The sequence below is a fragment of the Saccostrea cucullata genome, unplaced genomic scaffold (genome assembly GCF_032062105.1).
Source record: "Saccostrea cucullata isolate Sc308-1 unplaced genomic scaffold, CSIRO_AGI_Scuc_v1 ctg537, whole genome shotgun sequence".
In the NCBI taxonomy this organism is placed as follows: Eukaryota; Metazoa; Mollusca; class Bivalvia; order Ostreida; family Ostreidae; genus Saccostrea; species Saccostrea cuccullata.
Window position 1 is genome coordinate 69,558 of NW_026927328.1, and position 25,443 is coordinate 95,000.

General features: G+C 34.4%; 5 protein-coding genes across 5 annotated transcripts; 4 read left to right on the forward strand and 1 right to left on the reverse strand.

Moving 5' to 3' along the window:
* Positions 1 to 2,350: 2,350 nt before the first annotated feature.
* LOC134274102 (gamma-aminobutyric acid receptor-associated protein) lies at positions 2,351 to 6,251 on the reverse strand. The gene is made up of 3 exons (XM_062756352.1): positions 5,988 to 6,251; positions 5,410 to 5,607; positions 2,351 to 2,737 (listed from the first exon to the last, which is right to left on the reverse strand). Exons 1-3 carry the CDS (start codon positions 6,075 to 6,077, stop codon positions 2,672 to 2,674), a joined length of 354 nt encoding a protein of 117 aa, XP_062612336.1. The 5' UTR covers positions 6,078 to 6,251; the 3' UTR covers positions 2,351 to 2,671.
* Positions 6,252 to 8,517: 2,266 nt separating this feature from the next.
* Positions 8,518 to 11,769, forward strand: LOC134274092 (uncharacterized). The gene is made up of 4 exons (XM_062756338.1): positions 8,518 to 8,607; positions 9,523 to 9,804; positions 10,945 to 11,190; positions 11,522 to 11,769. Exons 1-4 carry the CDS (start codon positions 8,526 to 8,528, stop codon positions 11,734 to 11,736), a joined length of 825 nt encoding a protein of 274 aa, XP_062612322.1. The 5' UTR covers positions 8,518 to 8,525; the 3' UTR covers positions 11,737 to 11,769.
* Positions 11,770 to 15,811: 4,042 nt separating this feature from the next.
* Positions 15,812 to 17,071, forward strand: LOC134274093 (macrophage mannose receptor 1-like). The gene is made up of 4 exons (XM_062756339.1): positions 15,812 to 15,915; positions 16,035 to 16,313; positions 16,499 to 16,702; positions 16,905 to 17,071. Exons 1-4 carry the CDS (start codon positions 15,876 to 15,878, stop codon positions 17,009 to 17,011), a joined length of 630 nt encoding a protein of 209 aa, XP_062612323.1. The 5' UTR covers positions 15,812 to 15,875; the 3' UTR covers positions 17,012 to 17,071.
* Positions 17,072 to 17,675: 604 nt separating this feature from the next.
* On the forward strand, positions 17,676 to 20,571 carry LOC134274106 (C-type lectin domain family 4 member D-like). The gene is made up of 4 exons (XM_062756362.1): positions 17,676 to 17,736; positions 17,878 to 18,156; positions 19,412 to 19,549; positions 20,029 to 20,571. Exons 1-4 carry the CDS (start codon positions 17,691 to 17,693, stop codon positions 20,082 to 20,084), a joined length of 519 nt encoding a protein of 172 aa, XP_062612346.1. The 5' UTR covers positions 17,676 to 17,690; the 3' UTR covers positions 20,085 to 20,571.
* Positions 20,572 to 21,655: 1,084 nt separating this feature from the next.
* Positions 21,656 to 24,008, forward strand: LOC134274094 (carbohydrate sulfotransferase 3-like). Its single transcript, XM_062756340.1, has 3 exons — positions 21,656 to 22,296; positions 22,528 to 22,699; positions 22,909 to 24,008. The coding sequence occupies exons 1-3, from the start codon at positions 22,209 to 22,211 to the stop codon at positions 23,732 to 23,734; spliced, it is 1,086 nt and encodes a 361-aa protein (XP_062612324.1). The 5' UTR covers positions 21,656 to 22,208; the 3' UTR covers positions 23,735 to 24,008.
* Positions 24,009 to 25,443: the final 1,435 nt, after the last annotated feature.

Below are 25,443 nucleotides of genomic sequence, written 5' to 3' on the forward strand. Positions count from 1 at the left end.
GTGGCTAGGAAAAAGTAGAAATTGGTTTATTATTGAAAAGTTTAAATCTTAAAGTAGTCCCATGACCAATCATGGCTTTGCTATTCTTGAGAAGAAGATTTTTAAAGAATTTTCCTATACATTTCTATGTAAAACTTGGTTGGCCATTTTGGCCCCGCCCTACCCCCGGGGGTCATAATTTGAACAAACTTGATCTACACTACCTGAGGATGCTTCCATATAAATATGATCAATTATAGCTTTGCTTTTCTTGAGAAGAAGATTTTTAAAGATTTTTCCTATATAGTTCTAATTGTAAAACTTTAGTCGTCCACTGTGGCTTCCATATAAATATGATCAATTATTGCTTTACTATTCTTGAGAAGAAGATTTTTAAAGAATTTTCTATATATTTCTATGTAAAACTTTGCCCTCCCCTAATATAAGCTACCCCCTACCCCCAGGGGTCATGATTTGAACAACCATGAATCTACACTGCATGAGGATGCTTCCATATAAATATGATCAATTATGGCTTTACTATATCTATGTAGAAGAAGACTTTGAACAAAGAATTTCCTATATATTTCTATGTAAAACTATATATTTTATCTAAAACTTTGGTCAGCCATTGTGGGGCCATTGTGGCCCCGTTTCATCTTTCCTGGCCGGAAGGGTCATGATTTGTCATGATTTGAACAAACTTGAATCTACACTACCTGAGGATGCTTCCATATAAGTTTTATCTTTCCTGGCACAGTGGTTTTTGAGAAGATGATTTTAAAAGAATTTTCCTATATATTTCTATTTAAAACTTTGGTCGGACATTGTGGCCCCACCTTACCCCCAAGGGTCATGATTTGAGCAAACTTGAATCTAAACTACCTGAGGATGCTTCCATATAAGTTTCATCTTTCCTGGAACAGTGATTCTTGAGAAGAAGATTTTTAAAGAATTTTCCTATACATTTCTATGTAAAACTTTGATCGGCCATTGTGGCCCTGCCCTACCCCCGGGGGTCATGATTTGAACAAATTTGAATCTGCACTACCTGAGGATGCTTTCATATAAGTTTCAACTTTCCTGGCACAGTGGTTCTTGAAGATTTTTAAAACATGCCACAAAATTTTTATTAATTCCCAATTATCTCCCCTTGAATGAGGGTGTGGCCCTTCATTTGAACAACCTTGAATCCCCTTCACCCAAGGATGTTTTGTGGCAAGTTTGGTTGAAATTGGCCCAGCGGTTCTTGAGAAGAAGTCGAAAATGTGAAAAGTTTACAGACAGACAGACGGACTACAGACAAAATGTGATCAGAAAAGCTCACTTGAGCCTTCGGCTCAGGTGAGCTAAAAACTTCATATTATACCAATGCAAATGTATATGTTGAGTTACTACCACTACCAGGGTAATATACCCTTGGTAGGGCATTCATGTACTATCTGACATATTTATTTCGAGTTTGACTGTCGGAATTTAATACAATACACATCTCATTGATGACTAGTGTAAGCTAGGTGTGTGTGTGTGATGACCTTGACTGGATCTTATTTCAAGACCACATTACACCTTTGTTAAGTTAAAAGTAAGTTAAAGTAACACCTTATGAAAGCTACGTGGAATCATCATTGTTCATAGGGTATATCACAAATTTTATCAATTCCAACTTTACAAATGTATATCCTCTTGAACAGTTAATTTATGATCTATCAGTTTATTGAATCTTCTCTACATGTATATGAAATGAATCAACCTCCAAATAATTTCCACTCGAACAAAAATTTTGTTGCACGAAAACACTGATCTTCTATAATTAAAATGATTCCACAGTACTGTCTAGGGTTTCATTCATAATTCTGACAACCTTTTACTAAGCATCTAAGTGACCTTTATCCATGAGATTAAACTTAAGACATGATCAAGCCTGAACCCATTTAAATCTAAGATCCTCTGGACACTACTAAGTGGTAGGACATCTATGTAAAAATTCTGACTAGGACACTACCAAGTCAAGTAAGTGGTAGGACATCCATGTAAAAGCCCATCTCCAATTCAAAAAGGGGGGATTAAGTGTGCCCATGTCTTTCAATGCTCCAAAATTAGTTTTCAGGAGAACTAGAAATACTTTCTACTTTTTGCTGGTTGTCTTAAAGATAGCAATGAAACAAGAAATTTGTTTCCTTCAAAACATATCCAAGAACATTTTTTTTGGGTGATTTTATTTACATGCTTACATATAATACAATTAATAAAAATAATAAACATAAAAGAATGTAAACACCAAATTTACCATCCAAAAAAAGTCATTAAAATGACATGAATGACATTAAGATCAGAAGATGATAATGAAAATAAGTTTATCATAACCATGATAACTCTAAAATTTCCTGACACAAAAATTGGTACAAATTGCTGAAGACTTCAAACAAATGCTTGTCTGAATATAAATACTACTCTAGTTAACAGGATGAATTTTTTTTTGCAACAGTTAATAATTATTTAGATACATTCAACAATGAAAAGCAAACAAGTGACACCATGGAATAGAGTTGTCTTCTCACCTGATGCAATTTACGACATAGCAACCAAAATGTACAAGGTCGCTCTGAAAAGCTTTGTAAACAAGTATAAACTTCTCAAAAGTCCAGTGGGAAAACCAATGTTTCTGAAGTATAACCAAGCCTTGATAACATTATGCACCATAAACACTCTCATCACTGTAAGCAATGTACAGAAAGAAATCCTCTTCGTGATGTTCCTGCGGGGAAAATAAGCTTTGTGTAATTTGTTTGTATGTAATTTTTCATTATGCATAGATTAGACAATTTATATATTGAACATCATCATAGTTACTTACCCCAAAAATATGACATACTGTTTAAAACCATAATATTCTACATTTTTTTCATTCCAATATTGATAACTAACATATTCATGTACAGTTATGCCCCATTTTATTTTCGGCCCTTGTTGCAAGTGAATGAATTAAAAACAGGAAAATTGCAGGAAAGACAATAATACATGTAGCTCTTTTAACAAAATTTTGTATTGAAACATTTTTAACAGCTGCTCGATTATTTGCAAGTTTAAAAGGCTTAGCTAATAACACTTTGATCCCTATGATTTTATGAGAAGATCTCCATTCATAAATTTCATGATTCATAATTGATAATCTTTACTAATTTATAGCACTTGAAATGAAAAATATTATATGTACCATTACACACATTATTATTAATCTCCATTCTCAGGGTTCGACATTAACGTTAGTCCGTTAGTCTCAGACTAATACATTTTCATTTGGACTGATAAAATTTGTTGCTAATTAGTTCAGAATGGACTTATACAGTTTTCTTTGAAAAAAAGAAAGAATTTACGGATGTTCAGTTCTCGACAACTTTCAATGGAAAACCCCATATTTATTTTCAGCTTTCTAGCTTCTTGGTGGGAAGTTAGGTAATTCTGAGTCAATTCGGTGCTTATAAATTTAGGACTCATACACATTGGTATAGAATTAAACATTTTAATGATCATGATTTAGTATGACACATAAAGATCAAAGATGTTGGATGTTTAGATGATGTAATCATGTATAGAGAAAAACGAATGAGATCTGGAATACAATCGTACAGTGTAGTTCCTGATCGTGCGATTTCAACGAATCTTGGTATAAAACATTTCATGTAAATGTTTTGTTTATTTCAAAGAAGTATTTTTAAAAATACATTGCAATGTTAATTCTATTTATTTATTTATATTTTTGACGGACTCATAAAATTGTCCGCGGACTAGTAAAAGTTAAGAAGCATTAGTCCGTCCAGACCAAAGCCTAAAAAATTAAATGTTAGTGTTGAACCCTGATTCTATTTCTAGCAAATGAATTGATACTAAACATCGGAGATACAAACTGTCAGTACATGTAGTCGTATCCAATTTACTTAGTATAAAGACCCAATTCAAAGATAGACTTTGTAACTACACCATGAGTGTGTGTGTTTGTTGTTTTTTTTTTTACATATGTATATATATTATATATATCTAAAGCTGATTATATCCTGCCTTTTCTTTTTGATTTGCACCCTATGTGTTTTTGACCTGCCAATTGGACATGAATTATTACAATTAAAAAATGACTGATTATGGCACTAAATATGTATATTTGATAATTAATTGATGTCCTGTGTTTCCTGACAAATCAGTTCTAAAATATTTCTCTATAAGAGTTAAAAAAAAAATTATTTGTCCACTCAATGTTATCTAATGCATCCTACTTACCCAAGGGATGCAATATGAATAACTGAACTTGAATATATGCTCCATAGGGAAACTTGCTTTTAATTTTGACTAATTAGGGCTTTCCTGTACTTTAGAAGATTTAAATTACATTTCTATTCAGATGTTTCAATGATTAGATCACTGGTTTTGTCAAAGCCCCTGGGGGAAAAAATCTAAACAAATTTTAATTAAGGAATGACTCTAATTCTTGGCCAAATTATCGAGTATAATAGCTTTACCTTTATAATGTACAGATTTAAAAAAGCGTAAACTGACCCAAACCATATTATATCGATAACATCATTCCTTATAATTTAATTTTAAAATAATTAAACAACTGGGGATGTAAAATTGTGTTGTTTTTATGAGTTCAAATTTATTTACAACCGTAGTAACGGAAGTGATGGGAAGCAAGGGGAGGTAAAAACTGATACATAGATCCAGCAGCCATGATGCTTGTTTACATGAGGTAAGATCGAGCAACTGTTTGAAGATAAAGGTACATTCATTAAATCTGGAATTTTCCATGAATCTCAAGGACTGGAAATGAGGGGATTGATGGATACAGATGATTCAGCTGGTTGTCAAGGGGGTGTGTCCCCATACCAAACCAGATTATACAAAATGTTATGCGTTCCTTTTTGGAAATCAACCAATGAGAGGCAAGAATACAAACAAAATTAAATTATAGTGTACTTAAACATGATAAAGCATGAAACCAGTAGGAGGTAAATGTTTTTAGATATATTTTTTGTTGATTTTTAAGATTTTTTAACATGAATCTCTCCCATTTTAATGCTGCTTAACGACCCCCCTCCCTTTTCCTGCAGAGGGATTCAATCATTCATTGAGCAAAATTGAATTTTATATATCAGATGATCAAGCATTATGCCAAGTATAACTGATATTGACTAGCTGATTCTGCAAAAAAGTTGAAAACATAGAAAATGGTACATATTGAGCGAATAAATATTTTGAGTAGGTCTGACTCTGAAAAACTACTTTAGGCATGGAACCATTATAAAAACAGAGTTTTGCTTTAAAGAAGTAAAGCCTGATACCTCTAAACTTTAAATATACTCATGTCAATTACCATTATTTTCAAATGCTCTTTCTTTTCTCTAACTTCCAATTGAAATTATTAAATTAGATTACCTGATACAGGGATCCCATTGTGGCACTGGTCGGGGGAATGACATTATTCACAAAGAAAAACAGGGCATCCTCGGGTCTCAAGTGAATCCTCTTTCTGATCAAGAAATAAAACTGTCCAACAGTTAGATCTGAGGGAACTAAATACTTTTTCTTATCCAAATCTCCCACACGAGCCTTTGGTGCCTTTTCAACAATGACCTGTCAACAAAAATATAAACTGCAAAAGCAACATGAACCTTCAAATACAGTTTTTGGTTGAAACACATAAAATGGTTTACTGAAATAAAATGGATGCCAGATGACAACAATTATAAACTATATTTGATTATATCAATGAGCATATTATTAAATGTTACAAAAAATACTACAGCATTCATAATCATACAATTTCAATTGCGCATTCAGTCAGTCTATGGACTTTAACACTTGCATGCATAGTAGTCATCTGACAAACAATAACAATAATTATTATCAGAAATATGTTAAACTCTGCAGTTATTCATTTCATTATTTTCTATTTCCTCTGACATTGCATCGCATTACGACACAATTTTTTTTATCCCTAATTAAAAACATACGGGCACTCTGTCTGGGTATTTCTTTCTGATTTTCTCGCCTTCAGCTCTTCTTTTCTCAAAAGGATGTTCTTCTTTGTATTCCCACTTCATGATTGCTGTATTTGAGTTGTAATTTCAGGCGTAAAATAGTTTTCCTTTCCTCTGTAAACAAAATGGCTGACCACTGATATAAACAATCAAATTCATGCACAAAACAAAGTAGTTCCTAAGACGATTGTTAATAACGTCAGATAAATCCGTCTAAGGTTTCTTTTGATACTTAAACAATTAAAGAAATGAAAGATCAACACTATGGTAAATATCAAAAATGCTAACAGCAGTATTTCGAACAATATGAAATGACTGCGAATTAATATTTGGAGAGTCACGAGGGCTATTTCGTCACATTCTAGATCATCACTACCTAAAATAGCACAAGGGAAGTTACTCTAAGAAAGAAAAGACACGTAAACCGGAAGTTGTCCGTGTTACATGGAAAAATGTCTGCTTTATTTAATTTTCAAAGTTTATTGACAGTTGTTTTGTTGCTTATATGTACATGTGCATATATTAGGTCTATAGCTCCACGTCTGCTGGACAAAAATAAAACAGGGATTCTTGGGATATTTTGGAAGTGTGCACGGATAGGAGAAAGACTCAGTCCCTATGTAGCAGTTTCATGTATTGGAATGGCTATTGTTATATTGTTTTTTACATAGTGTGACTGTATATAGTTTGACTGTATGACTTTTTGAAAACCATGGAAGAAGAATCAGCGAAACAGTATCTCGCCTTGAAAGAAAATGAGTGGTAATGAAGAGTAACAGAGAAGCGAAAGTGGCATTTCAGTATGCAAGACTTGACGTGTAAAAATGGATGAACTGATGAAAGTGATAATGATGCAGACAAAGATAACTCATGTAGTGAAAACTTGCTTTTAAGTTGTTGACATATGCTATAAATGTTTTGAATGTTTTTTCCATGATCACCATATAATAAATTGTGTCCTCATGTCTTTTGAATGTCGTTGATTTTGATAACTATGGTACGTAAGATATTTTAAAGAGAGAGATTAAATTTTGCAGATTAAAATCCACATACATGTGCTAGGCATTCTAGCTGAATATTGCAGAATCTAGTTACAGAGGCAACACATTTAACTAATGAGGTTCAAGGATTTATGTGAAAATCGAAAATTAGTCTCTCTCTCAGCTTTTATTTTTTTTTACCGGTTTTGTTAAAAGCATCATATGTAAGTTCTAGTAAAGAAAGTGCTAAATAATTTAATGTTCACTTCCTACTTTTTACGGAGGACAAATTATAGTCCGAAATATCTGACGTTTTCCTGGATTTTTTTTTTTTTTTTTTTTACGATTTTGATACATGAATTTTACGTTCCTGACAAGTAAAATACCAACACCGTAAAAAAGCCAGGAGAACGCCAGATATTTCGGACCATTACAATTAGAGTCTATCTTTATATATCAATGTCCTCAACATTTCAACTGACACACAAGATTTCGTTTTCTGGGTGGTGCATTCAAAGTTTTTTTTTGTTCATTTGTGAATTTGAATGTAAGATCGGAGGGTTCGACAGGGGATGAATATTTCTCCATGACACCCCATCTCATCTCCTATGTTTTTAGAGGTCCGCTCCCAACTTGTGTATGACAGTTTAAACTTAAACACACACATCAATTGCAAAGAGAAATTAGAAGATTTGCGTGAATAATGTAAGGGGACGGCCATGTGATTCTGAAGGGGGTGGTTAAATACCCTCTGCTCACTCAGATAAAATGTTTCTTTAACTCTTATGATTTTCAAAAGGAAATGTAAATGCTAAGTAAAATCCAAACAAATATATAGCATGACTTTTGGGACAAAACTGGACAAAAGGACACTTCAACTTGACAAATATTTACATCCTAAATGTACTAGTACTTAAAAATAATTACTTTAACATCGCAAAGGTAGAAATTGAAAAAAAAATTCAGATTTTAAAGAACAGTTTTTATCACTATATTATTGAATACATCTTCGTTAGCCAATGGTTTCCAGTCCGAAATCTATAATGATGCAGAGGGCTTCTCCACAAAACTGTTCTGTTCCACAGGTACTTGTAGACAGGACCCCCCTCCCCCCGATATTCAACCCCGGGGCTTATTTGACATTTTTTTCACAATTTATATATGTATTACACTTATTCAACATGTATGCAATATGAATAAATCGTCAAAACCCCAAAATAATCGCTCCACAAAAAATACTCCACTATACATCAAATGAGAGATGTATAGTGGAGTATTTTTTGTGGAGCGATTATTTTGGGGTTTTGACGATTTATTCCTATTGCAAACATGTTGAATAAGTGTAATAAATATAAATTGTGAAAAAATGTCAAATAAGCCCCGGGGTTGAATATCGGGGGGGGGGGGGGGTCCTGTCCACAAGTACCTGTGTTCTGTTCATATAAAAAAAATCTGGTTTGGTTTGCAATATTCAGGACTTAAGGTCACTAACCTAACTGATAAGAGAATGATCTAAGAGATCACAGATATAATGCATTTGTACGTGGTTGGTACTTTCTTACCTTACGCAATGTGGATCTTGGCATTATCGCTAATTCTGGTCACCACAGTTTGTGAGTGTTTTTTTTTAATTTTTGGTGGCCACAATTTTGGGGGCTAGGATCAAATACTCAGTAATTACAATTTTAAACTTTTGAGTTTTGACACTAATCAAGTTCTGACCGGCTACTGAACTGAGGGTTATATATTTTTTTGTAGAATTTCATGCTACGTAGGGCTTAATAATCGAAATATCTTCATGAAATTGCAATTGCAACCTAATCATTTTCAGTCTTTAACCATTAAGTTTTCAGTCTTGAACCATTACATTTTCAGTCTTGAACCATTAAGTTTTCAGTCTTGAACCATTACATTTTCAGTCTTGAATTAACATTAAGACAGTTTCAATTAATGAATATAATTATATGATCTTGAATATCCAAATCTTATTATGGCGTTTTGTAAAATATTGAACTAGGTTGGGAAAAATAGTACAATTCTCTGTTATCCTTGGACTTTCCATAAGCCTAAGGCGTGGCATTATGTCAAGAATCCAATCACAGCGTTTTACATAATTAGCAACAATTTAAATTTGCTGATGTTATTAATTTCTGAACCAATGAGAATTTGAAGATGTTGTATAGGAAATTTTCTACAGTTTATTATGTACGTACTTGTTCTCAAGAGGGCATGCAGATTTGGTACGTGTATTTTACAGATGATCATAGAAAGGTGCAATCATATCTATGGCGATCGATGCCTTTAAATATACGATTTTATAACCATTTGTCCCAAAAGGTACTGAAAAATAGGGAGTCATTGTAGTTTTCAAAAAGATATCAGATTAACAATCATGAATGCCAAGATAGTGTAAACGACAGACAATCATATTAACCAGATAATTTCTCATTTCATGAAGAATCCGTTATTGAAAACAAAATAAAAATTTAACTACCTGGAACATTTGCGTTTTTCATTTTTGTTTAAAGATGGGGGCGATGAGCTACAGTTTTGCCCTCCAAATCTTCAGCAATCTACACATCTGAAGACTTACAGTGGACATTGTTACGAGTTCATGATCCACCGGCACGTGGAATGGACCGTGGCAGAAAATGACTGCAGTTCCAAAGGAGGAACTCTGGCTGTCATCAATAATATAGAAGAGCAATTCTTCATCATGTCTTCATTGAGATCCTTTCCATTCCACGGTCAGGGAGTTTGGATTGGATTAACCGATGCACAACAGGAAGGGAAATTTACATGGATTAATGGTAGATATCTTGTTTTCAACTCTTTGACATTTTTAAAAGTCTGTTGCCGATTTGATTGCAGACAAAATTTATGAAGGATATCTAAGAATATTAAATTTTCAAAATGGTCCAAGAATTGGCGGTATTCTTTTGCCTCTACACTCAAAGAACTATTTGCTGTATGTTGCATATATTTGCCCCCACAAAAGTTAAATTTTGAAAAGTTCTTGAAATGTGCTGAATTCCATTAATTGTATAAAAAATATGATTTAACAGAAAATATTAGAGTTTCAAAGTAGTTAGTTGATTATTTTTGTTTTTATGACGTCACAAACTCGTCCGATTTTATATCATTTTTTAGAAAAAGGACAAAATTGACAACATTTCAACAATTTTAGTTATAGAATTTATAGAGCGCAAGTTTGCCCAGGAACGATATTTACATATTTCATTGATATTACCATTCTACACATTATATCAAAATATTGAGCCTGATCAGACCTGCACTCGGTGATTTTTTCTCAAAATATCGACGTAATATATACCGGGTATATTTTTCTGTAGAAATCATGGAAATTTTAAATTTACGTAATTTTCGTGACGTCATTTCAAACAAATAACATCATTGCTGATGAAATTATTCAGTGCTTTGAAGTCAGCATATATCCCCCTGTTTTAGAACATAATTAAAAATTTCTCCGTTTGATTTCGTGGGCAAAAATTGGCTATTTACCGAATAAAGTCCTTTCAAAAGTATATCATTAAATGTGGCGCAGTGCATGGTAAGAGCGTCTGCTCTGTAGAGTCGCGGAGTAAGGAGTTGATCCTTACGTCGCGGGTTCGAATCCCACTGTGGGACGTGGGATGAGACCGTATAAACAGAGGTCCCGTGTCGCAGTAAGTGCTGACATTAAAAAGTTCCCTCACTGCTCAAAGGACGTAAGTGCCGAATAAATTAAAGGTAAGAATTTGTAGCCCTCCACCGACAAGTGGTGGTGGTGGCGTTTCCATACGAGTGAAAATTCTAGAGAGGGACCTTAAACAACAATCAATCAATCAAAGTTTTTATTTCGACTATAATTTAAGACTTGTTCACAAACTTCAGCAAGAGACGGGAACAATCGTATGCATATCTTTAATCAAGGTAATATTAACTTGCAGGCGAGGCGTCGACTTTCACATACTGGGCAGCGGGACAGCCCGGAGTGGTGGACTTACCCAGTATCGGTAGAAAACGTCTGATTTTGGACACCCTGACAGGAGGAGGCCTTCATCTTCCACATCTTATAGAGGAGGACTGCGTCCTGTTGAAGTACTCGGACTCCGGTCACTGGCACGACTATCCCTGTGTTAAGTTGGATCCTCTAGGCCTTGTGCATGAGAACTATCCATACGTTTGCGAATACAGTAAGTGGATTTTTGCTCTGATATTCAAAAGAAAGCAGTGGCGGATCCAGGAATCTTGAAAAAAGGGGGAGGGCGACCAGTTTTGGATCGGATAGGGGCCTACAGCCACACTAAAATATAATTCAGAAATCTTACGTATGTTTTGGACACAATAGGGGGAGCCCCCTGTCCCCCTCCTACTCTAAGCCCGCCAGTGGAAAGTCATTTTATTTTTTGCAATCACTCAATTAAATTGGAATTTACTTGAAATAATTTTGATTTTACATGAAAATATAATATATACATTTCATTGGTAAATGTACGTACTTTCTAAATACTATATCCATTGTAGACCAAACTCCCGTTCCAACGACCACCACATTAGGGACACCCATGAGGCCATCAACACCGATACCTACGAGCACCACCACATTAGGTGGACCTATTTCTGTTACCACCGCACCAACCACGACTCCAGAACCCGACATAGCCGGTACCACAACAGCAGGCGCTATCGTTGGCTCCGTGGGAGAGCTCGTAATAGGCAAAAAAGATGTTAAATTGTGATAAGCATGTTTTAAATAAAATTATGGATTTCTCTATTTGAATTATTTTTATTATGAGGGATTCTGTTAATTTAGTACTTTAAAGGAGAAATCTTTACACAAATAAAGCAAGCTTTAGCTTCTCTTGAAAGAGACGGAGATACATGTAGATGTATAAGAAGAATTAGAAGATGAAAATCCTGAACGATTTTTCAGAAATATGCACACTTTTTCAGAATGGATTTTAACACCCCGCTTGAAAAGTGGTATATAGTGATCGGGATGTCCGTCCGATCGTTCGTCTAGCTGTACGTCCGTCTGTCTGTTACACTTTGGGGTACCCATTTCTCATCCGCAAATTCTCCTATACCACTGAATGAAATTTAATGAGACATTTACAGAATCTTTGTTAAATTGTTACATAGTGCCGTGGAGTATACCTTCTATTTTACTTTTTGATAAAAAAATATTTTGGGTTTCCCATAGCAAACATGGACACTGCCATTCTTTCTATAATACTGAAGAGTTCCCATCTCTTATTTGCAACTCGTCTTATACCACTGAATAAAATTTGATGATACTTTTACAGATTCTTTATTACATAATGCCATTGTGACCTCCTGTTCTACTATTTGATCTGACCCATATTTCGGGTATCCCCGGTCAATATTCTACGGGGTCAACTTCGACAGAGGACTCCTGTCAGGGAGCCTGGTTCCCTCCTTTACCCTTTTCCACTTATAAACTTTTACGATTGTAAATTTAAGGGGGCCGACTATGGTTTTATTGCGTGAAAACTACAAAAGCGAAACTCTTCATTTTTATACCATATTTAACTGACATTAACTTTAGTGTACAAGCAAAGTTTGGGGGAAATGTACCGTCCAGGTATTTCTAAGGGACCATCTCAAAATACAGGTACATTTACTATAGGATTATGTAGGAAAGTGCCAATTTTTAGCACTTTAAAGCAAATTATACAAATACTACAATAGCGTTTTTGTTCAAACTATAATATTTGATGAGTAATACTATCTTGTACATTATTTGTAAGAAACACAAAATTCTACAGTCTTGTTACCAGAGGGGGGCATCTCAAAAGGCCAAAAATTAACGAATTTTCCTGTTATTATAGAGTGCTACAAAATATGACGTATGCATAGGATTTATACAAAAATAATAAAATATGATGAAGAGATTATCAAATTCCTATGTAGTAAATTTCAAGAGTGTATGTTTATTACTTTTTATTTAATAACATCTTTATTACCCCTTTCTTTAAGAGCTTCAATTTATCATGCACTATAACGACGTCAACCTACCTATCAGTTGGAAAATCGGTTAAAAATTCAGTTATATAAAATTGTTATTACATTTTTAAACCTGTAATTGCTTAATTTTGTTTTATTTTATTAATCAAGTGAAAAAAGTTGCTTTAAAACAGTAAATACGCTTCATTTTACTATGATGCGCGAAATATTGCGCAATGAAAACTAGAGTCGGCCCCCTTAAATCGAAAGTCCCCCCCCCCCAGCTCTCTTCCCTACTTTTGTTGCAGGGTAGTGAAGGAAGGGTAAAGTAGTAATATATGAAAAAATGGCAACGAAAGAAGTTCGCTTCCCTATCCCTCCACCCCCCCCCCCAAACACACACACTCACACACCCTCTCACCCTCACACACACACCCTCACACACTCAAGTTTCCTTTTGTTCTTTCTTTTTTTCTGTCAGTTTCTTTTTTCTTCAGATAAGATGGGTATTGTTTTTTTCTCGGGCTATCCCCACTTTCAAAAACGATACTACGTCACTGTCATGCACTGCAATTATGGTTCATATTTTTTGCTAGGGCTGGGTATTGTCGCGAGATTTCGTATTGCGATATATTGCGATACTTTTAGCTGTATTGCGATATGTATTGCAATATTTTCAATGTAATTTAAATGGCATTTTCTTACTATATTTACTTTAATTTACATGCAGAATGTACATAACTATGATAAGTAACCAACACGGAAAAAATCTTGTTGATTTCATTTAAGTTATGCTCTGAAATGTTCCAACAAAACAACTTCTGTCTTACTGTTTGACTTAATAACAAACTTTCATAAGTCCATTTTTATATTTAATGACAAAATTCCTTAATCTAAGCATTTTGCCAATACATGTATATCGAAATTACAAAATAGTATTGCGATACGATATTTTTTGACATTGTATCGCAATATATTGAAATATCGATATTATTGCCCAGCCCTATTTTTTGCTCATGTCCAATGAATGAAGTCTGTGGACATTTCTTTTGAAGGAATTTTGAATATTTAACATGTTCGCTCTCACCTTCCCTTTCACCCCGGTTCTTTTTACATAAGTTTTAAAATTCTGTCTCCAGACTTAGAATTTAATGCTTATAAATTTTAATGTTACATATCTTTAAGAGAGCGCCTATGCGCGACACAGGCAAACTTGTAACATTTTTTTTTTTGAGTTGACAATTTGATTGTTTGTTGTTGTTTTTTTTTTATTGAATGGTTCTTTTGCTTAATTAAACGACTTTTTAATTATCCCTGAAGCATGGCTACGGCCTGTAATAAATGAAAAACAATTAATCATTTAACATTGTCAATTCAAAAACATAACGTGGAAATTTATGGTTAACAGAGTAGAACCATGCAACAAGTAAAAGTTAAATGTAGTTTTATGAACAGTACGCATTTGAATGAAAAACCAAACGAACATACACATGTAGATGCAATGTGCAAATTTGACAAACTGGGTAATGAGGGTGTCATGATGCAAGAGCATTTTGGTTAATGACACGATCAAATTGTGAACGGGAAACAGTATTTTCTACTTTGAAGTTATCGCCCTTATGATTTTAAATTACATTCATTTCTTTGCATAAGTAAACAATTCTGCTAATTCAAACTTAAAGTAAAAAGATCAAGAATAAACATTTTATATATTTTCGTAAGATAACGTTAAGAATTTTCTCTTTATTGTGGATTAAGTATTCATTTATTATTTTTATTGTAAATAACTATGAATCATTTAAGTAATATGAATATATATAGTTTATTTCACATTGCAAGTAATTGATTGAGTTAGCCGGTAAAAAATTAATAAAGAGAGGGGGAGTGTGGGGAGATAGGAGAGAGAGAGAGAGTGTAGAGAGATAGAAAGTGGAAAGTGAAAGTGGAGAGAGATGGAAGAGAGAAAAAGTGACAGGGAGAATATGGAGAGAGAGAGAGCCAGATAGAGAGTGTGTATTTGGGGAGTGGAGGGAGAGTGGAGAGAGAGTGGGAGAGAGAGGGGGGAGATACAGAGTGGGGAAAGAGAAAGAGAGTGGAGAAAGAGAGTGGGGAGGGGAGGGAGAATAGTTGATGTTTCTTTGTGTGTTGTTTAACGTCCCTCTCGAGAATTTTTCACTGATACCCAGAGGCTACCAAATGCCAGTGGAGAGCTGCAAATTTTGTCCTATACTCGGCACTTACAGTCATTGAGCTGTCAAGCAACTTCGTAACACGAGACCTCGGGTTATATGGTACGTCTCCTCTGAAGGACAGATCTCCACGTCCCACAGTGGTCTCACAGTGGGATTCGAACCCGCTACATAAGGATCAACTCCTTCTCCGCGACCAAAGAGCAGACGCCACACGGGCGACAAGTGATAGTAATAGACAAAATGCCGAATACTAGTATATCATTCAAACTAGTGAATGTTCCACCTAAAGATAGAATTGTAATTGCCAAGTAAAGGACATTATAAGGACAATATTTTTGTTGCTTTTTGTTATCTTTCGACGAAGTAAGGAGAACCCTGGAAAACCAACTTGTATTCTTTCATGTAGTTTAAATTTGATCGTAGAGGCCCCTGTGTTTGGAATCTGTTGAGACAAAAATGTCATATACTCGTGATTGTGCAATATTACTAAATGATAGTAAATAGGGAACTTGATGGGGAAAGTGAAATCATCCCATTTTCCCAATTCCTTCTTTTTGTTAGATATTTCATTGACAAGAAATGCTAAATATTTCAGTGATAAGAAATACTTAACTTTGTACACATGCATGGAACTTTTCATAATTTAATGTACTCAAATTACGTAATATGCATGTACGTTACCTTTAAGATAAGAAATGAATCTTTAACACTTCTGCACGATGCTGTACCTGTACGCACTTTCTTTGGTGATCGTCGTTTGTAAGTAATTGTTGTTTTATTATTATTTATTAAATAATCATTAACCCAGTAATTTTTCCTAGCGGTTTTAAACCTTTTCAGTACACTTCTTTTTATCTATTAAAACACGGTAAATACAGATGGCGATGTTACTCAAAACTGTCCTACACAACCTCAAAATGGCGCCACCTTGAAAGTCTACAGGACACACTGCTACGAGTTTCAGCTTCGTCACAAAGTGGACTGGAAATCAGCCGAGAAAGACTGCGGATCCAGGGGAGGGACACTGGTGGCCATCAACGACGCGGAGGAGCAGAGCTTCCTCATGTCCTCACTCAAGGCGCTCTCATTTCACGGAAACAGTGTATGGATTGGGCTGTCTGATGCCAACCACGAGGGAACGTTTACCTGGGTTACAGGTGATATGAGAACTTAAGTTATAGTAATAGAGGGAACTTTATGGCTAATAATTCTTCTTTCTCTTAATTGCATTCCATCTTCTGGCGTATTGTCGCCAATTCGCAAGACATTTTTCCATTTTATTCTAAAAGATAGATTTTGATGAATCTTCGAAGTTTAACTTCTTTTGAATTCCATGTTACAGGAGAGAACAGCTCGTTTACGTTCTGGGCCCCAGGACAACCCCACCTGTCTCATTCAGGTAAACGATTTTTGTTAGACGGTATAGCAGACGAGGATTGTGTTCTCATGAAATACTCGGAATCAGGTCACTGGCACGATTACCCCTGTCAGAAGTTAGACCCCTTAGGACTCGTAAGGGAACATTATAACTACATCTGCGAGTACAGTAAGTGCATTTTCAATTTCTAAAATACCACTTTTAATGAATTTCTTAACCGAAACCATCCTCTCATTGTCGGAAACCCACGGATAATTATGTTTCGTTCCTCACGTGATGGAGACAGGAACAAAGCGTAAACAGCTGTGGGTTTCCGAAGATGGCATTCTCTTTAAAATCGAAAAATTGTGAGGTTTTCTTTATTTTGAAGATCCTGCAACAACTCCAGCTCCGTCTTTAGATCCAACTATAGCGCCATCTACAATCAGTACCACTTCGTCTGCTCTACCAGCAAGTCCCAGCGTTCCATCGCGGTGATATTGATAAGATGTCTGATTACAAAATCAATAATGTCTTGCGATTAAAAAAAGAAAAGAATGTTGTTACTTAATCTTTCAGAGACTATGTTGGAAACGCATGCGGCTAAAATTGCAATACGTTAAATTACATGTATGGTAAAGAACTACACACGCTAACTCTTGATCCCCGTCTACATTTCATGCAGTCACATTATTCCTGTTCCCCAGTGTAACATCAACCTTAAGATGTAGCATGAATTCATTAAATTTGTAACACATGTCTAAAAAAAATGTTTTGTTTTACAGGAGATACTTAATAAAAATTTTCTTTTCCATTGATTTATTGTAAAAATGAGCAAGTGTTGCTCAAAATGTAGCAATCCTTTTTTTGACCAATAATTCGAATTTGATATAATATTCTTCATAAAATCAAGAAAATTGTTGAAATATGACAACTTTTAAAAATGACCTCAAGGTAGACGACAAAGCAATACCACAATCCGCAGCCTAAAAGTTCCACATCTGCCATTCAAATATTTTTTTCCATCTGGTGAAATTCAATTTTGATGCCACATGTTAGGAAAGTGATGTATATGACCTTGATCCTAGTTACCATAACCTGTAGATAAGAAATTATATATATGCACTTGTAATGTGTAAGATTTTTGAACAGAGTAGTTAACTGTACATTTTCTACGATGGGTCTGACATTTCTGCTGTTGTTCCTAGTGGTGATTTTTGTTTGTACGTTTCTTTGATAGGCATAACCGGGGGGTAATCTAAACATGTTGTAATTTATGAAATCTGTGATTGTGCTAAAATACAATCGAATATATAAAAGGAAGGAAAAAAGAACGTTACTCATCTGGGTTTTTTTATTGTAAGATGGCGGTGACATTTCAAACTGCCCAGCAAATCTCCACCAAGGCACCACTCTGAAGGCCTACCAAGGCCATTGTTACGAATTCAGGATCCACCGGGCCGTCGACTTTCACCAAGCAGAGGGTGACTGCAAATCAAGAGGGGGTCATGTGGTTGCCGTTAACAATATGGACGAACAGAACTTCATTTTGTCCACATTAAAGTCCTTTTCTTTCCATGGCCATGGTGTGTGGATAGGGCTTACTGATGGTCAAGTAGAGGGAAAGTGGACGTGGACCTCAGGTATGGAATGGTAACATTTTTGAAAGAAAATTTTTACTAAATTGTGTTTTTTAAACAAATCAAAAGACAATGAAACAAAATAATGAAATGAGATAGTAACCATTTCATAAGTCATGATATGTGTTTATTTTTAACTATAATGTAAGTTGTTCATGACCTTTATAACAAATGAAGAATGAAGAAACGAGTCGTTTACAGCATATTCCTTTGTATGTGGTGCAGTTATCATAAACTTCACTGTTTTCACATAAGTACGTCCGTATGTTCGTCTGTCAAATTAGTCCCTCAGAAATATATCAAAAACAATCTTTTAACGTATTGACTTTGTCTTGTATACCCGGTATATGCAAGAAGGGGCTTAGTAGTTATGGTTTCTGACAATTGACCTCCTGTCACACTTTTTACTTGAAGAAAAAATATTCGCTGTTATATAGCTGAAATAATGTTCTATATTTTTCGATACTGATACTCAAGCGCATGAATACGATCAGTTTATAAACCGAAGGAGGCTAATGACAGTAAGTTGATGTTACGTGGATTTTGTTGCAAAGTCGGCGTTTTGCAAATTCTTTGATCGCCACGATGACCTTGTTAGCAAATATTATTTATCATTTGGTCGTATTTTTGGCTGACATGTTAGACCTTTGTTTTATACTGTATATGACCATAGAATATTTCGCCTATCTTATCATTACATACGGGTCAGGGCGGGTTTGACCAGTCGACAGGGGGTGCTTATTCCCTCTAGGCACATGATCTCACCTCTGTGATTTTCTTGGGTTCCGTTATCTATGCCTTGTCCACAGATTTTTTTTGGGGGGGGGGGGTATCTTCGATTTTTTTCATGTTAACATGTCAGCAGGTGTATTTCTTAAGTATCATAATTTATAGTACAATAAACCATATTATCAAAGGGAATCAAATAGGATCATTACTGTCAATAATGTATATATAAAAAAATATATATATATATATATATATATATATATATATATATATATATATATATATATATATATATATAACTGAACCACAGACAAAGGAATAATGGTTGGGAGGATTTTGTAGGAGGTACATTCATAAGAATGCCGTTATCATTGTCAGACCTAACGTAAAGTCTCGAAAATCATACCTATGCTAATAATTAAGATGAATTCTGAGTGTGACGTTGGGGAGACGCAGTACCATCAAAACACCTTTACCCACTGGACTTTTAACATCAAGGCGGGATCCGACTAGCTGTGACGTCACACGCGCTTCCTGTTGGACGCCGAGGAAGACTGCACCATCATACTGAACTCTGACGTCACGGGTCACTGGGACGATATACCCTGTGTAAAGCAGGACCCACTGGGACTGGTTCATCAACATTATCCTTATGTCTGCGAGTACTGTGAGTATCATAATGTATATTATATAATGTATATTATAATATAATGTATATTAACTCGACTAGCTGAATTAAAATTGCAAAATCTCCAGGAATAAACATACTTAGAAAAAACGGGAGTTTCAATGAAAAGTTACAATTGTGGACGGAAATAACCAATCTGACAAGGCTCCAAATTCTGATAACAATACACCAAGTTTTTCGATTGATATCTCATAGGAATTCTGCTAAAATGAATTTCTTGAATTTCTCTCTCTCTCTCTCTTTAAGTTTGATGACAATTCTTTTGGATTAAAGTGCAGCAATAATTGTACATGTAATAGCTGCAAAATTGTAGCTCTAGACCATAATCTGGACATCCATCGTAATTTTTTCAGACCAGCGAGCTACAGATCTGCGGCTATAATTCTACTAATTGATAAAACGTTTGACCATTTTTGCCAATTTTGATGAGTTGTTATGTTTTTTTTCTATCTTCACAGTGCAAGAAACAGCAACAGCCAGTACTGATACCTCTCCAACTTCCCCTTCAGCATAAAGTATAATTATAAATACCATCGACTTCCATTAAATTATTTTTCTGAAGGAATTTTTACTATTCGTGTGAAATACATCTATCCTAAACTAAGTATTCAAAAATGAATTTTAATTGAGCTGCAATCTATGGTATTTTGGGATCTGTACAAATATTGAATACATTTCTATACTAAGTTTAGTGTAAAACTTCTGGCCAAGATTGTTTAAAGTTCAATTAGATTTCAGCACTAAAGTGTCTTTTCTGTGAAACAATACGTGTATTGCAATACATATCGTGTGAAAAAGAGATTATTTTTAACGTCAAAGGAACTTTCCATTCACGAAGAATCACGAAATCTTGAAATCAATGTCACGGGAAATCGGGTGATGCATTTTACTTCATATGTTCAAATATTTACGTTAGGGTGTACTTCTTTTTTGTTTGCTTCCAGGGTATTTAAATGCAAAATGATATCGTTTGGAATTCTAATGAATATTGCATTACCTAATTTGCATTGTTGTCTTATTTTAAACTCTCTCTCTCTCTCTCTCTCTCTCTCTCTCTCTCTCTCTCTCTCTCTCTCTCTCAATAGATGAAAAAAATGTTAAAATGCACTTATTTCAGATTTTGAAAATTACTTTCAATTTAAAGACATTGGATCTCTTTTCTTGAAATTAATATTAGATTTCTGATTGTTTGGTGAAAATATTAAGGAAGAATTGAAATATATGTCCATAGGACATGAATTACCCTTTTTAACACGGTTATTATAATTAGTAATGCAACACAACAACAAAAAAAATGAAAATATCTTAAACATTTTCTTTAAACTAAATTTAATACACGATATACAGTAAAGTCAAAGATCTAAATATGGGCATAGTTGATAAATCTAGCAGGGACTATATTTTTGGCAGTTCGGCGGTGCATGAAAATATCTCATTTTCTGCTTCTCAAAATTCCAATAGATCTATGTACAGAGCAATGATTTAGTTATTTTTTTAAACAACCAAACATTTAACGAAAATGTTATGTTGTAACTAAATTTAACGATGTCATAGACTTAAGTTTTAAAATATATTCAAGCTTAAATACTATTCATTATCTCCATATATTTTATCAAGTAAATTATATGATTTTCAAAACAAACTACAAAAAATGCTGATGAAGTTGAATAGTCCTTATCAGTATTTATCAGGACATTAACTTTGATAAAAAATCTTGAACGGTCTGACTCTCGAAACTGAGGTACCAACAAAGTGTTTAGCCCCAGACACTCGGCTCTGTACTCAGTATTAGTTATGCTATCATTGTTCGTGGGGAAAGAAGTCATGGAGAATTGACACTGCACAGAGTTTGGCAAAGTGTTACGGATAGACAGAAAGACCGACGAATGGAGACGGACAAGAAAAACACTACATAAACCGGCCATAAGCAGGGCATAAAATATGCTTGATCATTAAATTTTTTAAAATATATATTAAATAAGTATATAAATCTAAATCTTTTCTTTTAAAGTTATTCATGCAAAAACTTTGGGATCAGAGTGAACAATTTTATTTTAAAAAAAAAAAGGCTAGCATAAAATTGATGATTTTTAAAATTTATCATTGTCAACAGCCAAATTTACGAGGTACATATTCTATTTTAGCGTCGTTACTATCAGACCGTTCATTTTATTTGTCTCATCACGCAGTAAACATTCTAAAATTTCTTGCGAGTTAAAATCGTCATACGTTAAGAAATCACGATCTGTTAACAGGCATGATTTCGAGATGTTTAAATTTGATTGGTTGTACATGTACAAATTCCACTCATTTGTTCAAATACTAGTATTTATAAGAGTTTTATTTCACGTTAAAATTTGTTGTAAAATTATTTTGAAAAAAAAAATGGTAAAAAAGGCAAGAACCATCATACTGATGATATCTTTCATGGTCTTTATGACTGTGACAAATATTGTACGGTATACACCAAGAATAACGAATATTTCAGGTAATTATTTTTTTTATTTGTCCTTTTAATTGATCTGATTTAATTATTTTTGCGATAAAAATCTAAAGATTTTGTGAAATTCCAGTAAACGGGAGGGTAAAATTCTTCCCTGTGTATTTTGTTCACGTGATAATTTTTGTCTTTTATGTCATGTCTTACACAGTGAAAACTCAGCTTCAATACACTTGTGAAAAAGACAGGGAATCTGCAGTGGGAAGAAAAGACAATGTTAATGAAAGTTTGTATGAATAAATTTCCATTAAAATTATAAAAATAATTTCTATTAATTGTTATGAAGATGCAATTTCCTAGACGATTTACAATTATTTTTGTTATTTTACAGAAACAAAGCGGTTTCGATCCATTTTGCATGATGATTTTCCCTCTTACAGTTTTTGTATTAATAAACAGTCTACCAACTTTCATTTAAAGAGTTAAGAAATATATCATTCTTTTTATTCATTATTAGGCGTGTCTATGACGCTGGTGCTTGGTTATATGAGGGGAGGATCGTCTTTAACCGCAGACATTATTCGCTATAACCAAGGGGAATTTTATATTTTTGAACCCTTACATGGATTGATCGAAATGGCAATCAAACAAAATAGACCGGTCAGATTTCTGAACGGAACATCAAGACGGTAAGCTGCAATGCATAATTTTGATATTTGCTCTGATGTCATGGCAATAACTTAGTCAATATAATGTCGACTCTTTATAAGTTCATGGAAGAAAACACCCGAGAATTCGCTATTGACACCATAAATTTTTTATTTTAGAAATATCGATCACCACTTAATGTTTATAATAATGATTAAAACATTTACATGTATTTATTTCTTTTTTATAGGCTGACTCTGAACGATTCGACTGTTACTGATATGATGGCTGACTTGTTATACAACTGGTTTACATGCAATCTCTGTCAAGTAGATTTACTCAGTTTGTCCAATGAATTTATTCATATTTTTACACCAGAACACGATCTATATTATAACTGTACACAAAACTATCTGCCAGGAATTGTAACCCCACTTCGCGAACGCGTGACCAAATGTTTACCAAGTTTACAAGAGAAATGCATCAAAGCGAGAACAAGGACTTTGAAAACAATCCGGTTTCCAATGTCCGCAGTGGAAACCTTGCTTAAGCGGCTACCATCTTTGAAAGTGATTCACTTAGTTCGAGATCCAAGGGCGATTTTGCACTCACAACTGGTCACAAGCTTAGCAAGTGTGGAAAATTTCGATAATTTTTCAAAGAGTTTTTGTAGAAGAATGAGTGAAAACATTCAACATGAGAAACAGTTGTCGGTAAATTATCCTCGTCGAATCCACAGACTTGTATACGAGAATCTCGCTACCAACCCGAGAGATGTAACCAAACGTTTATATGACTTCTTGTTTGCAATTTTCAATGAAAATGTTGAGAAATATGTCAAGTCTTTAACATCTGGACCAGTTTTGCCTTGTGATTATTGTACAAAGAGAGGAAATTCAACGGCCAATGCCTTCAAATGGATGAAGAAAATTCCAACCAAGTATCGTCGTCTTATTGATAAAAATTGTATTTACATCTATAGAGAGGTTGGCTATATCGAAATGTCATCTTTTGAACTGAATTCCAAGGATAGATCGTGGTATCCAAACGAATATCAAAAATTTTTAACATTTTAGAACACAGTATTGCTTCAATACAAGTTTTTTGTTGAATGAACCTACAGCAGACCACATTTTGTATTCAGTTGACATTTTTTAAAAAAGAATAGGTAGCTCACTAAATGATACCCCGCCTCCCATATGGTTATAATGGCGAAGTCCATGTTTTGCTCTGGGGGACCCAAAATAAATGTCATATGAAAAGGTAAAATAGGAGATGCACAGTGGCATTATGTAATAAAGAATCTCTGAAAGTATCATCAGTGTTTATTTAGTAATGCAGGAAGAGTTGTGGATAGGAGATGGGTACCCAAGCCCTCAATATAATAGAAAGAATGGCAGTGTCTATGTTTTGCCATGGGACCCCGAAATATGTGTCTGATCAAAAATTAAAATAGGAGGTGAACAATGACAATATGTAACAAAGATTCTTTGAAAGTTTCTTTAAATTTCAATCAATAGTGTAAGAGGATTGACGGATAAGAGATCGATACACCAAAAGCGTAACACACATGCAGACGGACGGACATCCCGATCACTATATACTTTACATGCGGTGATATAATAAACTAGAAATAGGTCCATTGAACATCTTTACCCCACTCAGGGTTCAAATGTAAAGAAAATTGACAATTCTACAAGTGTATAAGTTTGCTATAAATTTATGAAATAGATTCTTTGAAACTACATTTGAATTGAGATCAAAGGAAATCTTAACGTTAAAAAACTAGAGGTACTGTGAGCACTGAGCTCACTATATAATGATACTCTGCTTCCCATATGATTATAATGGCAAAGTCCGTGTTTTGCTCTGGGGGACCCGAAAAGTGTCAGATCAAAAAGTAAAATAGAAGGTGCACAATGGCATAGCGTAATATTTTTTTGAAAGTATCATTAAATTTTATTCCGTGACACAGGAGGAGATGTAGAAAGGAATGGGTGCCCTTTAATGTTATAGAAAGAATGTCAGCCTCGATGATTTGCTATAGGAAAACCAAAATATATTTCCGATCAAAAAGTAAAATATGAGGTGCACAATGGATCTATGGTACAAAGAATCCGTGAAAGTCTCATTAAAACAATATTATCACAGATAATTCAAATTATGCCGCTATGAGAAATATATTATATTTTACACCTTAGGATAATTCCGCATATCCCTGCGCAGTCTGTAGGATATGCGCCTTTATCGCAGCGCAATTATCATATAACCTTTCATTGCGAAAGCGCAAGCGTTGCTTTTCTTGACAGAGTAACCCAATCAAAATCCTTGATTTTGTTGCGCCATTTTTGTTAGCCTGGTAGTGCCTTGAAAAAAAAACCCACCACCCACCCTTTTTTGGGGTTTTTGGTTTTATATTATTTTATAACTTGTCATACGTTTCTTGGATTGGCGCAGTTGTTTGGACGCCCCCAAGGATTTACTCATTTATGTTATATTTTATGCATATTTACATGTACTCTGATATGTTCACTGCATGTAAATTTCTAGTCAGTCTCAGGGGGATCACACTTGTACCTCTCACCTATGTACATGTAACCTGTATTGTTTAATATTAGGTGATCCCCCTTAATGATTTGTTTTACATTTTACTTTATGTCATTGAATTAAATGACATAATCGACAAAACTGCATATCTGTGTTTGGTTGTTTTTCACTGCACTATCAGGCTGATATTTCTCATAGGAGGCATAAATTACTTTCAGTGGTATAAGAAAAGTTTTGG

Bases quoted from the DNA above. Each gene is read 5' to 3' on its own strand.
- LOC134274102 (XM_062756352.1), bottom strand. From the start codon at position 6,077: ATGAAGTGGGAATACAAAGAAGAACATCCTTTTGAGAAAAGAAGAGCT. The intron at 5,608-5,987 runs GTATGTTTTTAA...TTTTGTTGACAG, and splicing joins AATACCCAGACAGAGTGCCC to GTCATTGTTGAAAAGGCACC. The intron at 2,738-5,409 runs GTAATCTAATTT...TTTTCCCCGCAG, and splicing joins CAATGGGATCCCTGTATCAG to GAACATCACGAAGAGGATTT.
- LOC134274106 (XM_062756362.1), top strand. From the start codon at position 17,691: ATGGGTCTGACATTTCTGCTGTTGTTCCTAGTGGTGATTTTTGTTT. The intron at 18,157-19,411 runs GTATGGAATGGT...GACGTCACACGC, and splicing joins AAAGTGGACGTGGACCTCAG to GCTTCCTGTTGGACGCCGAG. The intron at 19,550-20,028 runs GTGAGTATCATA...CTATCTTCACAG, and splicing joins TCCTTATGTCTGCGAGTACT to TGCAAGAAACAGCAACAGCC.
- LOC134274093 (XM_062756339.1), top strand. From the start codon at position 15,876: ATGCTGTACCTGTACGCACTTTCTTTGGTGATCGTCGTTT. The intron at 15,916-16,034 runs GTAAGTAATTGT...CGGTAAATACAG, and splicing joins TTCTTTGGTGATCGTCGTTT to ATGGCGATGTTACTCAAAAC. The intron at 16,703-16,904 runs GTAAGTGCATTT...TTTATTTTGAAG, and splicing joins TAACTACATCTGCGAGTACA to ATCCTGCAACAACTCCAGCT.
- LOC134274094 (XM_062756340.1), top strand. From the start codon at position 22,209: ATGTCTTACACAGTGAAAACTCAGCTTCAATACACTTGTGAAAAAGAC. The intron at 22,297-22,527 runs GTTTGTATGAAT...ATTCATTATTAG, and splicing joins AAAAGACAATGTTAATGAAA to GCGTGTCTATGACGCTGGTG. The intron at 22,700-22,908 runs GTAAGCTGCAAT...TCTTTTTTATAG, and splicing joins CTGAACGGAACATCAAGACG to GCTGACTCTGAACGATTCGA.
- LOC134274092 (XM_062756338.1), top strand. From the start codon at position 8,526: ATGCATTTGTACGTGGTTGGTACTTTCTTACCTTACGCAATGTGGATC. The intron at 8,608-9,522 runs GTGAGTGTTTTT...TTTTGTTTAAAG, and splicing joins AATTCTGGTCACCACAGTTT to ATGGGGGCGATGAGCTACAG. The intron at 9,805-10,944 runs GTAGATATCTTG...ATTAACTTGCAG, and splicing joins GAAATTTACATGGATTAATG to GCGAGGCGTCGACTTTCACA.